General features: G+C 44.0%; 1 protein-coding gene across 4 annotated transcripts in view; it reads right to left on the bottom strand.

The window, feature by feature from the left end:
• Positions 1–5,196: 5,196 nt before the first annotated feature.
• The window catches only part of LOC119172588 (neural cell adhesion molecule 2), a 227,326-nt gene continuing 218,550 nt past the window's right edge, over positions 5,197–13,972 (bottom strand). For 2 of the 4 annotated variants that reach the window (XM_075892548.1, XM_075892550.1), the window contains one exon: positions 5,197–13,381. In XM_075892548.1, coding sequence (XP_075748663.1) covers positions 13,122–13,381 — 260 coding nt within the window. In that variant the 3' untranslated portion in view covers positions 5,197–13,121. The remainder of the gene's footprint in view (positions 13,382–13,972) is intronic. The other 2 variants (XM_075892551.1, XM_075892552.1) reach the window with 1 other exon arrangement.

Genomic DNA, 13,972 nt, shown 5'->3' with positions numbered 1-13,972 from the left:
GTAAAGAAGAGGAATGAGAATGAGCATTGCCTTTAACGCACACGCTCGACGCCAGAATGTACCAAGGCATGATTGCGATGGCAGCGCTCCATAGCGGCGAGCAACTCGTACTCGGTCTGGCATTGTGTCCCAGTTTGCATACTTTCCAAAAGAAAGGTTCCTGGTGTGTTGGTTTCCCCCCATTATATGCCGAAAAGCAGTCGAAAAAGATGACGCCCTTATCACACATGATGAGGCTAAACTTTGTCTGACGTCACAGCTTGAAACGACGCACCCAATTTGCGCACTTTCCTAGCGAAAGATTTCCTCGTATGTTGGCTTCTCCGCAATAAATGTCGAAAAGCAGTCGAAAAAGTTGACGCCCTTATCACCGATGATAAGGCTAAACTTTTGTCTGACGTCATAGCTCCTAACTGCGCACACAGTAGGCGTACTTTCCTAGAAAAAGGTTCCCTGGTACACTGGCTACCCCGCAATGGTTGTCAAAAAGCAGTCGAAAACTTTGACGCCCTTATCACACATGATGAGGCTAAACTTTTGTCTGAAGTCACAGCTTGAAACGACGCACCCAGTTTGCGCACTTTCCTAGCGAAAAGTTTCCTCGTATGTTGGCTTCTCCGTAATAAATATCGAAAAGCAGTCGAAAAAGTCGACGCCCTTATCACCGATGATAAGGTTCAACTTTTGTCTGACGTCATAACTTCTAACGGCACGCCCCATATGCGTACTTTCCTAGCGAAAGGCTCCCTGGTACGTTGGCTTCCTCGCAATGGTTGTCAAAAAGCAGCCGAAAAAGTTGACGCCCTTATCACCCACGATAAGACTAAACTTTTGTCTGACGTCATAGCTTCTAACAGCGCAGCCAGTATGGTACTTTCCTAGGGAAAGGTTTCCTCGTACGTTGGCTTCTCCACAATAAATGTCGAAAAGCAGTCGAAAAAGTTGACGCCCTTATCACCCACGATAAGGCTAAACTTTTGTCTGATGTCATAGCTCCTAACTGCGCACCAAGTAGGCGTACTTTTCTAGAAAAAGGTTCCCTGGTACACTGGCTACCCCGCAATGGTTGTCAAAAAGCAGTCGAAGAAGTTGACGCCCTCATCACCCATGATAAGGCTAAACTTTTGTCTGACGTCATAGCTTCTAACGGCACTGCCAGTATGGTACTTTCGTGGCGAAAGGTTCCTGGTATGTTGGCTTCCCCCCCCCCCCCCCCCAGTATATGTCGAAAATTAGTCGGGAAAGTTGACGCCCTTATAGCCCATGATAAGGCTGAACTTTTGTGTGACGCCACAGCTTGAAACGACGCAGCCAGTTTGCGCACTTTCCTAGCGAAAGGTTTCCTCGTACGTTGGCTTCTCTGCAATAAATGTCGAAAAGCACTCGAGAAAGTTGACGACCATATCACCCATGATAACGCTAAACTTTTGCATTTCGTCATAGCTTCTAACGGCGCCCCCGGTATGCGTACTTTCTAGCGAAAGGTTCTTTGGTGCGTTGGCCTCGCCGTAGTAGATGTCGAAAAGCAGTCGAAAAAGTTGACGCCCTAATCACCCTTGATAACGCTCAAATTTTGTCTGACGTCACAGGTGTTGAGGACGCACCCAGTTTCCGTACTTTCCCAGTGAAAAGTTCCCTCATACATTGGCTTACCCACAATAGGACCAAATATCAGTCGAAAAAGTTGAAAAAGTTAAAAAATATATATAATTGTTTGTGTTACGCAGTTAACGTGATTATAGAAAAGGGGATGAACGGATAAATAAAAAAAACAACAACTTATAATTTTTATGCCATACGGGGTGCGAACCTCATGTTTCCGATGGACAGGTCGAAATCACTGGTCTGTCCGTCTTTGCTTGTAGAAGGCAAGTGAGTGCATTCGGAATCTAGCGGTGGACTTAAGACACTTCCAGATCTCTCTAGCCGATCACATGCACGGAGTGGTCGATGAGGAGTAAGAGAAGAAATGAAATGCAGGGAGAGCAAACCGGACGTGCATCTGGTTGACCTCCCTGCCTTTCGTCGACCACTCATAACTTCAGTGAGCAACACTTTTTTGTAATCATTTTTATTTCTACTCCACAAGAAAGCTTTCATCTGGAGGTCAGTCTGCCATGCCAAATGAATGACTGAAAAAAAAAAGAAGAAAATTAACACAAAGCTTTTTACGGTGTCGGGTTTCGACCCGACGACCCTACACTTAATACCGAAGTGTTTCACCGACTTAGCTACGCATCCGCGCATAGATCCTATGACTGAAAATCGGGGGACACTTGAGCTTCGCCTTGAAGTGTAGGTGGCAATAGCGTAATCGGGCCTCGTCCGCATTACCTTATCTGCTCTGCTCAGTCGTAACTGTTTTGCTGTTGACAAGTTGAGGTCCATGTTACCTCGGCTACTCTATATTGACAAGACCTTCTCAACTGCTAAACCTGCTTCGGTTCTCGGCCCACGCTTCAAACGTGACGTAAGAAAGCGTTCTACTGTACGCGTAATCTTGATCGTTTCAAAGTATCATTTAATACCTAGAAGCACGTTTATTTACCCACTACGCCATATTTATGGCTTTTGCAATGCAGCGAAAAGGCCACTACGCGTCTTTTTTTTTGGCCTAGCTGCTTCTTATCATTTTTTTATTTGTTGAATCATACAAAACAAAAGATCATCAGACTGCTTGGACCCGTAGCCAATGGCTAGTCCTTTAGAACAACACATGAACCCTACGCAGCTGTCTACTTTGTTGACTGTTATGCTGCTGCTGATGATGATTAGGCTTGTCCGAGTGTTTTGTCGATGCCTAAAGGGGCCTGCAATGCTTCTTGAGCACGGTCAGAAAGCACGGCCAATTCGAGGCTTCGTAGAACACGCGAGCTAAATATTACAGCGGTGCACACGGGATGAAATTTACAATATATCTTCAGTCATTTGAACATCGCCTTCCCTTCTTTTGAGAAATAACGCTACAAACTAAAAATTGCTGCGTCACAGGTCATTATTACGCAATCGGCTGATTTAGACATGGTGTGCTCATGAGGTACTGAAGCCGCCGCGGAAGGCCATGAGCTGTCCACGCAAGCGCGCGTAATCACACTGAAAATCCGCGCGTTCCAAGAAAAAAAAAGGAAGAGAAAGAGGGAAAAAAGTGCTCAATTTCAAGATTCAGACGTGACGTTCTCTTGTTCCATTCCTCTCTGCTTAGGTTCCACTGCTTTCGTCGGGATGAGAGGAGAAAGCTATTGCAGCGTGGGACAAATATTTGTGACTCCGCTAGTGGTGGACATATTCTAAAAATTTTAGTAGCGATCAATTCCTGAGACAATATGGTCATTTACTGGATTCATTCTATGGCTAATTGAACAAAGAAGTGTTGCAGGATCCTTTTACAGAAAAGACTCGCTTATAATGCGGAGATTACCATCATAAAATCAACAACCACAAATGAGATGGAACTAGTTTGTCTCATGTGATCGCGAAACGCTTACTTAACATGACTCAGCCAAATGACAGTCGATGCAATCGCATGACTTTAGGCGCCTTTTGCAATATCATGAACAATTGAGAAAGGTTTGCCTACTTTCTAGAGGTCAGCGGCATTGATGAAAGAGACAAGTTCTTCATTTTATCTTAATGGTGGGCGCTGTTCTCCATTGCCATTGCTTCGCTTTAACACTGCCTCTTTGACGTGGTACAAGCAAGAGTAGTTAGGTTTCATTCTTTACCGCTAGTAGTTTGAGTTGTGCAAGCATAGATCGTTGCTGCCAACGGACGGCGTGATTGGAATTCTTCCCACTGCGTCGCAGGCGACCGAACGCTTGCACCAAGCGTCGTGCGATGTGCGAGCCTATCAAGACAATATACCCGCCGTTGCATGCTGCCCCTCTTCAAAGGCCCAGAAACAGCGCTGTCGGCTGCTACGGTGTGTCAAGCCGGCACCTCAATGGAGTCGCCACTTTAATGTTGCCATTCCGGTCACCGGGGAAGATCTGCGGGCCCCCGCGTACTATGGAAAAAGAGTCGCCAAATGGCGTGTTCTTTTCGCGTGTGCCCACACTTGCGTAACGCTTCGCGCGAATAGTGGCAGTGCGCGATCGCAATTCCAATAGCTAACCCCTGATCGGTCCATTAAGCCCACCCGTGTCCCTCAGAAACGGCCCGACAAGTTGACGTCAATCTCCCGGCTTCTAGCGTTGCGTCACGGCTGTGAAGCGGGGGAGGTCATGGCAATTCGAAGAACACAGCAAGTGCGGCTCGAGCCCGTACATACCCCTTACTGTCCAATATATCTCAGTCTCCTCTAGCGGCCTTCTCATTTTTATTCCCTTCATTTCGCGTTTGTGTGTCCAAGTCCGCAACGAAAACGTGCGTTTCACTGGAAAACTGAAGAAACCGTTCTGCCGCATCAAACGCAACATCAGCACTCGGATTTGTCTTCTCTCATGTGTGGTGGTCACCCAGAGCCTAGCTATCTCCGTGTAGCGCAATATATCTCTCCGGCTGGGCTCTTTATCCACACGCAGTGGCTGCTTGAGATGGCGCGACAGTCTGCGGCGGTTGGCCAAGGGATCGTTATTAAGACTATGTGAGCCGCACGCAGGGTTAAGCCGGGTGTGCGCATTGAGAAACGTTGTGGCGACGTCGCGCGTGTACCAAAGTGAATTGCGTGTCACGCTGCTCCATAATCGTAATCACGTAGAAGTGAACAGGCGTGGCGCTGGCTGTTGCAATCACTGTCAGCATGTCCAAGATAAAAAATAGAAGAAAGCAGAAAAAGATGTTGCGAGATTCCTCACCACTGATTCTGATGTTTACTCAACAAAGCAAGTACACTACGTACAAACTTTTTATTGATCCTGTGGTTCTATACCGAGCCATAATGTTTTTACGCGATTTTTTCCTTCACTTCATCAGAACCCTTCATCACTTGATCAGAACGTCACGGCATAAACTCGTTGTTATTCTTTGTTAGCACGCTGTAAACCATGAATTTTCTCTAAAAAGTTATTGAAAACCTGACCAGTTTTAAAATAAAAAAATACTTTTAGCTAAAACAAGCTTTTTCTAGAGAACGCAAGCACTTCGACGTTACTACGTGCGTCCATAAGTAAGTCCTGATTGAGCGTAAAGACAAACCTGAAATCCACTCGAAACAAACAAATTTCAGCAAAACTGAATGAAAAAAGACATACACTGAACACCTGTTTAAAAATTTTCTTTATTTTAAGGAACAGGAAAACGAAAACTTGTATAACGTTTGTAACTATTCACATGTATTTAGAGCAGATATTTTTCAATTCTTCTTCACTCCTTCCTTCGGGTGCACAGTCTAAATCCTGGAACATTCACACTTGTACACTCACACATTTAGAAAAAAAAAGAGAGAACAATGTTTTACATGCAAATATGACACTCGTAACTTCTTTTTTTCTTAAAGTCTGTACCACAATCGACCAGTTCTCACTCTTGGGTGATCCACATTTACCTCTCACTGCACCGTCGTACAGTTTCTCACACCGTCGATAGCGGAAGGCACGTGTGAATAGTCACTTCAGTCGGAGACAGCGTCGTACCCCGTCAGGGCCATTTCATAGGCTTGAAATTCTTGGTTTTTAAGCACTGCTTCAAAAGACCTCGAAGGCCACGCAGACCCAGAAGATGAAATTTAGCGATTTGCTTTTTAAAATCTCATTGATTACTGCGGGTGAACCAACTCACGCTAGCTTTTTGTGTTCTGAGGTGATGGTAGAAAAACATTTTGTCTGTGGGTGTGTGACAAGAAGATAAGGTTGAAGTTCTCGTGCTACTCGACCACTCTTCTTGAGCATTTTGAAGTATTTACAGTCTGAAGACAATGTAAGAGAGGATTATCTCAGAAGGGGGCTCAAGACCTTCACGGCCAACAACTACGCGACACTCTAGCAGTCCACCACGCAGCAGCCCGCTTTGCCTGGCACACAAAGCAACGGCCTCACTCTACCCCACTCTGGTAAAACACATTCAAGCCTTTCTAACATACTCATTGTTTAACTGACAGCCCCAGTGCCTGCTCACGAGAAACAAAACATTAAATTGCGTACACACCGTACGAGTTTGTGACCATACAAAAGATAAACAAACTCACAAATATTTTTTTCAGCGAATCTCGAACGAACAAATTGTGACACACAAATACAGAGGAAGCACTCTGATACATGCGTAATTTAATAGTAACGGGAAAAAGAGGACACTATTTATGTGAAGTTCTATTGCGAAAGCTGGATGTTGACACATTCGGCAATTTGCATTTTCAAAATAAGCAGAAATTATGCGTGGGCAGTAGTTGTGCAACAGAAGAAGCGCACAGTAAGCCCCATTGAGAAACTAGAAACCCGAAGCTGCGCGAATTTTCAAAAATTATATTATAGGTGGTCTCTTCTCCATGCGTCTACTTTTTGTGGTCATGTTTGCTGGGTGCCGCGTCGCACACACCTTCAGCTAATAGGGGTTATTGAAAGTATCATGCTAGAGAAGAGGTAATACACGAGACAGGGTAAGGAGTAAAAGAGTTTGTGCAAGTAACCGAATCAACCGCGAAAGGTTGACCGAACAGTAAAGACAGTCTTTGAGTGCAAGCTCTCTAGCATGTGTAGCAGCAGCGTCTTCGTGGCTGACATAGCCCGATGGTATATGTTCCCGACATTTGGCAAATAACTAGAGAGCACTCCTCGTACTAATGTATGGATTACTACGAACTAGATGATAGAATATTGGTCGAACCATACGTGTACATAGATCCATCGCTTTGACAAGCTGACTTGTGTACACAATTTTCTCCGCAATGCAGCTTCTGGGAGAAAGTGAGACCCTTCATCGCACAGTAAGAGGCTACAGACAATCTCCGCTGAAACAACGCAAACCTGACTACACCAGCAAGTTTTAGAAAAGAAACTCGGCCAGCTCATCCAATTAAGGCTGTTCGTGAGGTCTCGCGATGCGGTCTGAGCTGAAGGAATCCAGGACTAAGTACATCTGCCGCGATCTGTGTTCTCATACTAAGGACGTTTATTCTCTATCTCTCTCACCTATGTGGTCGTTACCCCAGCAGAAGTAAGACCCATTCTTCTAACATTACTCCTCCATTTTGATATATTGTCCTGATACTGTTACATTTAGAACTCGCCTTATTGAACGTTTCTATGAAGTTTTGCTATGAATAGGATGGAGGCATATGGAGGAAGACATCAATTTAAATCATGCTTAAAGGTTTTGGTTTGAAGACCTTTCAGTTAAAGGAAACTCTCGGGCCCGTGGCCAACGATAGGTTTACAGAAGAGCGCAGTAAAAGCGTTGAAAGCTTTTCTTGAAGACAAAGGCATACTTGGCCGATATTAGTGCATTTTTTCCCTTTTCTCAACATTACAACCATATTTATATGACTGTAGACTATTGTGTTGACAATCATGTGACTGTTTACAGTATGCTTTGGTTACTCTTCAGTTTGTTAACGTCACCACCTAAGAACAGAAATTGTTGAATACGCTGTTTTTAAATTGCGTGCGCTAGCTGTTATATATTGTATATCGTGTTGTTTTAATTCCATATTGTATGTGCTGTGGACTTCTTACTTTTAGCGACTTGAACCGCAAGCGCTCTATTTCATATATATCTAAGGAATAAGGTTTAGTCGGCTTCTACAGTGTGCGCCAACATGTCCTTACATCACGTCAATGAAAAAAAAAGACATGTGAGGTTGTCCTGCTTTGTTTTACTTCCGGCTTCGATGCTCTGCCCGGCTTCTCTCTCTCTTTTTTTTTACACTTACTCCCAATTGAAAGGAGCGCAGAAACGCTGCTGACATCTAACACGGAGGGAGTATACATATTTAAAGGTACAATTGCAGGTACATCAGACGCGCGGAACGAGATCGTTCGCCAATCCCCTTGACCCGTTTACTGAGAATTCTTACAACATTGAAAAGGGGGGCAAAAACGGGATGTGCACATTGTATTGCATAAGCTTCATATATCAGTGCGCAGGCATAAAATAAAGACGCAGTTGAATAGCTCTAAAAGTAATACTTTTTGCGAGATATTTTTGTACCTACAGCTTCGTTCATTTCTCACTTACACGCGTTTGGAAATAGTGATGACTCATATTCTCAAAAGTAAGCGAAAGTATGTTTTACCGAGATGCTTATGCCAATATCGAAGCATTACGGTACGACGCTTTGCCACGTGCACCACTAGTATTAGTGCTTCAGTTGTTGCTTTGTTTCGACAAAGCAGGAGTTGATAAAATGTTCTGTCCTTGAAATTTGTTAGAGCATGTCAATGTTTTTTTTTTGCTGGCAAGTAGAAAAGTTATCGTGGTAAACTTTTCAAATGATTCCAGCGATTCATATTTAACTCATTTCTCGTTTTCGAATCAGGCTAGCACTAAAACATTCACACTAGCAATTAAGTTGGAGCGAGAAGAATACTTTTCTTCGTGATCTTTATGCTATGATGAACAAACGAGGCGGTTCTACTTTACAAACATTCTTGTCACGTATAAGAAATGGGCCATAGACATGGGCATAACAACGATTAATAAAACTTTGGAAAGCAATGAACGATTTTGAACAAATGCACGAGCGAGCACATTTGAATCCCAAGAATAAGCTGGTCTCCGAGGAGGTGTCAGAACCCAACGCAATGAACTTCACGAATAACTTGTGCATGTACGCTTACTTTCTCTGTCTAAATTTTAGCTAGGAGCAGCGTAACTGCGGCGATTGAGTGTATAGTATAAATGCATCGGAAGTGCTTAAGGTGGTAGACCAAGCGCTGGGTCTACTCAAACTCGTAAATGTAGGCGACACACCTTTAATTGGGCGTGCTGAAGATGAAGAGGCATTCTAGTAATTGAGGAGAGAAGAAACAGGTAAGAGCAGGCAAAGGAGGAGCCATCATTCTCAGTTGTGTGCCTACACTACTACGCGCTGTGTCGGGGCACGCGCGCGCTCATAAGTAACTGGTATAATGGTTAAGGAGGATGCGCCCTGGCATAATTGCCTTCTACTAAAGGTCTCTTTGTGCGTCCTCACGAACCCGAGAACAAGGCGCGATGTGCACAAGAACAGCTTCCGCGAAAGCACAGTCTGACTTGTGGACTACGCGTTCTTCTGCTTTCTAGAGGATAAAACGTTATGAGAACACAGCATTAAGAGGATCTACAGCTGACGCACAGAGTCAGCGCAAGTTCGGGTGAAATACAACCCTGTATTTTTGATAGCGAAAGTTAGGCAGGCTTTTCGAAGTTTCATGCTTTGCGAAGGGCTTTTAGAAAGACTTCCGTAGCCTCGCGTTCACTGGAAACGCGCACACGGTGACTTCACCACACTTAAAAATATCTAAGAATTTCGGTACAATCTTAAGAATGTAACAGAAGATAAAATACAAGGGTACCTTTGTAGTATGAAAAGTTTGAAGTTGCTTTTGAAGTAGCTAGGCTTTACTTTGAACAAGTATGCAATAAAAAGACCCGTGTCGCTGGTTAATGATTTCGGAAACAGCCTTAGAAAGAGAGACAGAAAGAGATAGAGAGCACATAAGACACTCCAAGAGCCCATGCAGAGATAAGTGTTAGAAAAAAAAAAGGTAGGTAAGTTAACCAGTCCAGGGTAATTGCTTAGGAACCCTACACGTGGGAAGAAGATGGGGAGATTTAAAGTGGGAAAGGAAAGAGAAATAAAGGGAGCGCACCACGCAGCACACACACACAAACCCATGTAGAAGATGTCTGTTACGTCAACAATAAAAAAAATAAAATTCGTTTGTGCTGTAGGAAAATGACCGTTAATTGAATGGCAATAATATTTGTTTCCACAATTAGAGTGTCCTAATGCGTATCCTAACGCATTCCCTCAATTTTTAATTGCTATCACATCAAAGTTTGCTTGATTTTAATTTTTCGCACAATTCCGAAACGCGTGACTAACACGCACGGAGGACGACTGGCATGCATTGGAAATATTAAAAATTGGCTGACATCGTATCAACATCCAGCTTCAACAAAGCTTCACGAATAATACCACAGAAACATTAAGTACTCATTATTAACTCAAAGCTTTTAAGTGAACCTTCATCGTTAACAAAAAATGCGACACACTGGACACTGCACTGGCGATGTTTTCTTGAAAAGTCTTTGATAACACAGATTGAACTGCTGCCCGCCCTTTTGTACTTGGGTTTCACGGTTAATTTTACTAAAAGGCAAATTAAGAAAAGCGATGTCCACTTCAAGATGAGTACCTATTGAAAGAAGACTTGGGACAAGCTTATTGTGTTATTTATCACGCATGCTGCATGTAAACCTGCAAGGGAACATTACGCGACGCAGCACCAGCATTCAAATATGCGAGAAAAGCAACCACGGAAACAACACACCCCTTCAAGTCAGCTGAAATGTCTTCGCCGAGTTTTCGCAAGCACCATGAAAATGTTCCTGAGGTGGCCTTACGATTCATTTTTATTTTGGTGACCTTGTTAAAAGCAGTTGCGAAACTAAATGCAGTTATTGCGGTGGAAATACTTCTGACAACGCCAGCCCTCTGACGCAAAAAAAAAAAAAACTCGAATGAAAGGAAGCTTAGTAAATAATCATTCTCTTGAGAAATATGACGCATGATTTGCGTGATATGAAGGAGATGTATTACGACATCACAGGTAATTTTGTTCGTCGAAATTAAATGGCTATTTTTAGCGAAGAAAACGCGAGGCACCAGACCCACGCTTTCTCTTCAAACACAAGCGCACACAGCTATCGGCATGGTTCGGGGCGTTTGCACAGGGTTTTTAAAAAGGTGGCGTAGACAAAAGTGGCCTGAACAAAACGTAACAATATCGTCGTCTTACGAACGCTCCTTGTGGTTCTTATGCCGAAGCCTGATAGTGAGTGTTCAATGAACAAAAGTGGTTTGACATCTTTTGATCTAACTCAGCGTAGACAAGCGTCCGACCGCCATAGTAGGGGTATATACACCGCGTTTTTTTTTTCAGCTGCTGTCGTTAATTACACGCGTTTGTTATTGTCGGTAGGTCTAGTTCCTTTAAACAGCCACAAAGGTTACGGCTGTTGGCGAAAAACAGATTTATCATGATTCTAGTGTACCTGTTTATCACTTTACTCTTTGAACTGGAAATAAATAAATGATAAAGAATATTATAAAAATGAAAAAGACAAAAAATTATACGAAAAAAAAACAGCATTTGTGATAAATTGATTGTTGTCCCACGTCAGCGATGACCTTGGCATATGTTCTGCTTGGTGCTGCATTTGCTAAGCCTACAAGAACATTCTAGCATTCTGGTTGGTACGTCTTAATTGATGGTGGTAGATGAGTACAAGGAAGGATGGCGACGAAACGACGGAACGCTGGAAATGCGAGCTCAACCATACTATATTTAATGCTGCAGACAGGTTCAGGATTACGGAGTTAAAGTGACAAGCCGCCTCGATAATAATATCGATTTATTTTCTTGATACCTAGAGAGGTGTTCTCACTGCCTTGTGACCCACTTAAGTACCCTGGAGTTCATTAGAAGTGGCTTCAATAGCAAGTGGCCAATGCATTACTTCTAGAGTTGTTAAAAGTGGTTCAAGATGACAGAATTTTCATATATCTCACTGCTTCCTAGAAAGGCCCTGAGAAACACTTCACTGCAGTTCTGTGCTGATTGAAAGTGGCATCAAGCAGAACTGCATCAAATCAGAGGAGCAGGTATTTCCTTACCTGCTTATATTTGAGCAGATAGCTTAGCTCACAGGGTTCAGAGAGAAAGAATTGAAGAAAGGTCAAGTTCTCTATAGTTCACTCATTGTTGTGTTGTGAACACTCACAAAATGCTAAACCGCAAACATTTGCCTATAAAATGAAGCTGTTCAACGAAACCTATAAGTAACCACGTCACCTTCAAGAAGCCATCTTAGCCTCTTAAGCTACGGTCGTATATGAAGTGTGAAGAAGTCTCACGATGTTGAAGAGCGCTTAGTGTATAGTAAACCAATTTGTTCCCATAATTAAAACACCAATTATGTACTGTTAAGGAGGGACGGGAATCTGATAAACACATCGTTATTCGAAAAAAATGAAGGAAATCAATTTCATAACAGTGGTATACGCCTGACAAGAAAACATTTTTTTTTCTGTGTTTACAGCCTGGCTTACACCGTAAAAAAGTATGGTACACCGCAAAAGTCCGTAAACGTAAGACATAAAAACCAGTTCATGCGTCTGTTCATCTATTGCGCGTGATTTTGTGCAATGAGCGATGACAACATTCACCCACACCGCCGCCACGGCATGCCCGCAAGAAAACAGCGGATATGCTTCACGGTAAACACTATACAACAGTGTCATTGAGCGAATACAGGTGTGACGTTCGATCCGCTCAATGCGGCAGGAACGACCAACAACTCTCCTTCTAGTGACTGGTCGAACAAAGAACGGATTAACATTACCCCTGATTACAGGCGTCGGTTTTTCTTGCTCATTTATGTTATCGCGCTAAACAACACCATTGAGATTAAGGTGAGACCATGTTCAGTTTTTTTTCGTAATCTGTACAAAATAACGCTGTTTCTTACACGTGAAATTGTCTAAGCATCTAAGCAGAAGAGCACCCCATGTTCGACCCACACACAGCGTTTAAATGATGTGGTGTCATGTGCGTGGCTTCAAGTGCACCAAACAACTCCTGTCACCGTTCCATGGCTCAAAGCCAGCACCGGATACGTCTGAAACAAATGCGGCATACGCACTTGGCGCTATGAGTGGAACACTCAGCTCGCGAGAGAGATAGAAAAAAAAATAAACAAACGTTTGGGCCCATGCAGACCGAGTTGCGTTACGATGACGTTAAGCGCGCCGTATGAGAGCGCCACCATGCCGATAGTCTCGAAAATCCACAGAACCATCCTCGCGCACATGGTGGCATAGTCTCAATCGAAGTCAATCTCGTCCTGTGCGTTCTCGTGGAGTTTCAATCTTGAGGGCTGTGGAGGCCATGGCTAGCACAGATATGTCCCACTAAGAGAGCACAAGGATGGAGCGAGCGCGCACGCGAAATGGTGGAGCCTATGGGAAAGTGGTCTTCGGTCTTTTAGCAGAGAGGCAGCGTGCCCCCCGCCTCTGATAGCGTCCAGCTGGGCACCGAGGACGAGCCGGTGTCCGAGCGTGGCGGAGTGATCGCCAGAGAAGACATGGAGAGTCTGGAGGAGGGCGGCTTCCACGCAGGCAGCAAGGGCGGTGTCACGCACACCCGCGAACACACGGCACTCACGATAGGCGTGGGGGCGCTAGTGGTGATGGGCTTTAGCCGCTGGCTGGCTTCCCCTTGGGACGCTCTGGATCGGGCTTCGCCTGCGTTTCGGGCGCACGAACGCCCGTCAGTCGAAGGGGTGAGCAGGATCATTGTGTGCCAGGGAACCAGGTCGTACCAGGACGGGTGGACGGCCGATGAAGAACGGGAGCCGGGTAGGTAAAGAAAAGATGAAAAGAAAGAAAAATAGGAAAATAAGTTTAGAACACTTCTAATAAATTGTGCTTCAAGGACTACTGGTTTTTTATCATATTCAAGAATATACAATGCCTTCTTAAAAATACTATAAAAACGTAAGTATACTCTGCAGTAACTTCACGTACAATATATTAGTTTACAGAAGCACAAAGCTTGAATCTTCCCAAACACGGTACAGAACTATAAAATTTCCAAGCAATCGCATATTGCCTGTATAACAGGACAGTGGGGATAATAGTTTGTTGCGTATTGCACTGAGAGCTGAGGAGTGCAGTGCAAGCCGACAGTTCTGAATCGATAGCGAATACCGCAGACGTGATGCATTGGTGCATAAAAAGCACTTGGAGGTGTGCAAATATTCAGCAGTGTGCGTTCTCGTGTACGCACTGAAATAACGCATTCACGATTTCACTCTCAAGCCTTGCCTGAGCTCA

This window comes from Rhipicephalus microplus, chromosome 4, assembly GCF_043290135.1.
Source record: "Rhipicephalus microplus isolate Deutch F79 chromosome 4, USDA_Rmic, whole genome shotgun sequence".
Lineage (NCBI taxonomy): Eukaryota > Metazoa > Arthropoda > Arachnida > Ixodida > Ixodidae > Rhipicephalus > Rhipicephalus microplus.
Note: the sequence above shows the minus strand (reverse complement) of the source record. Positions and strands in the feature narration are given on the sequence as shown.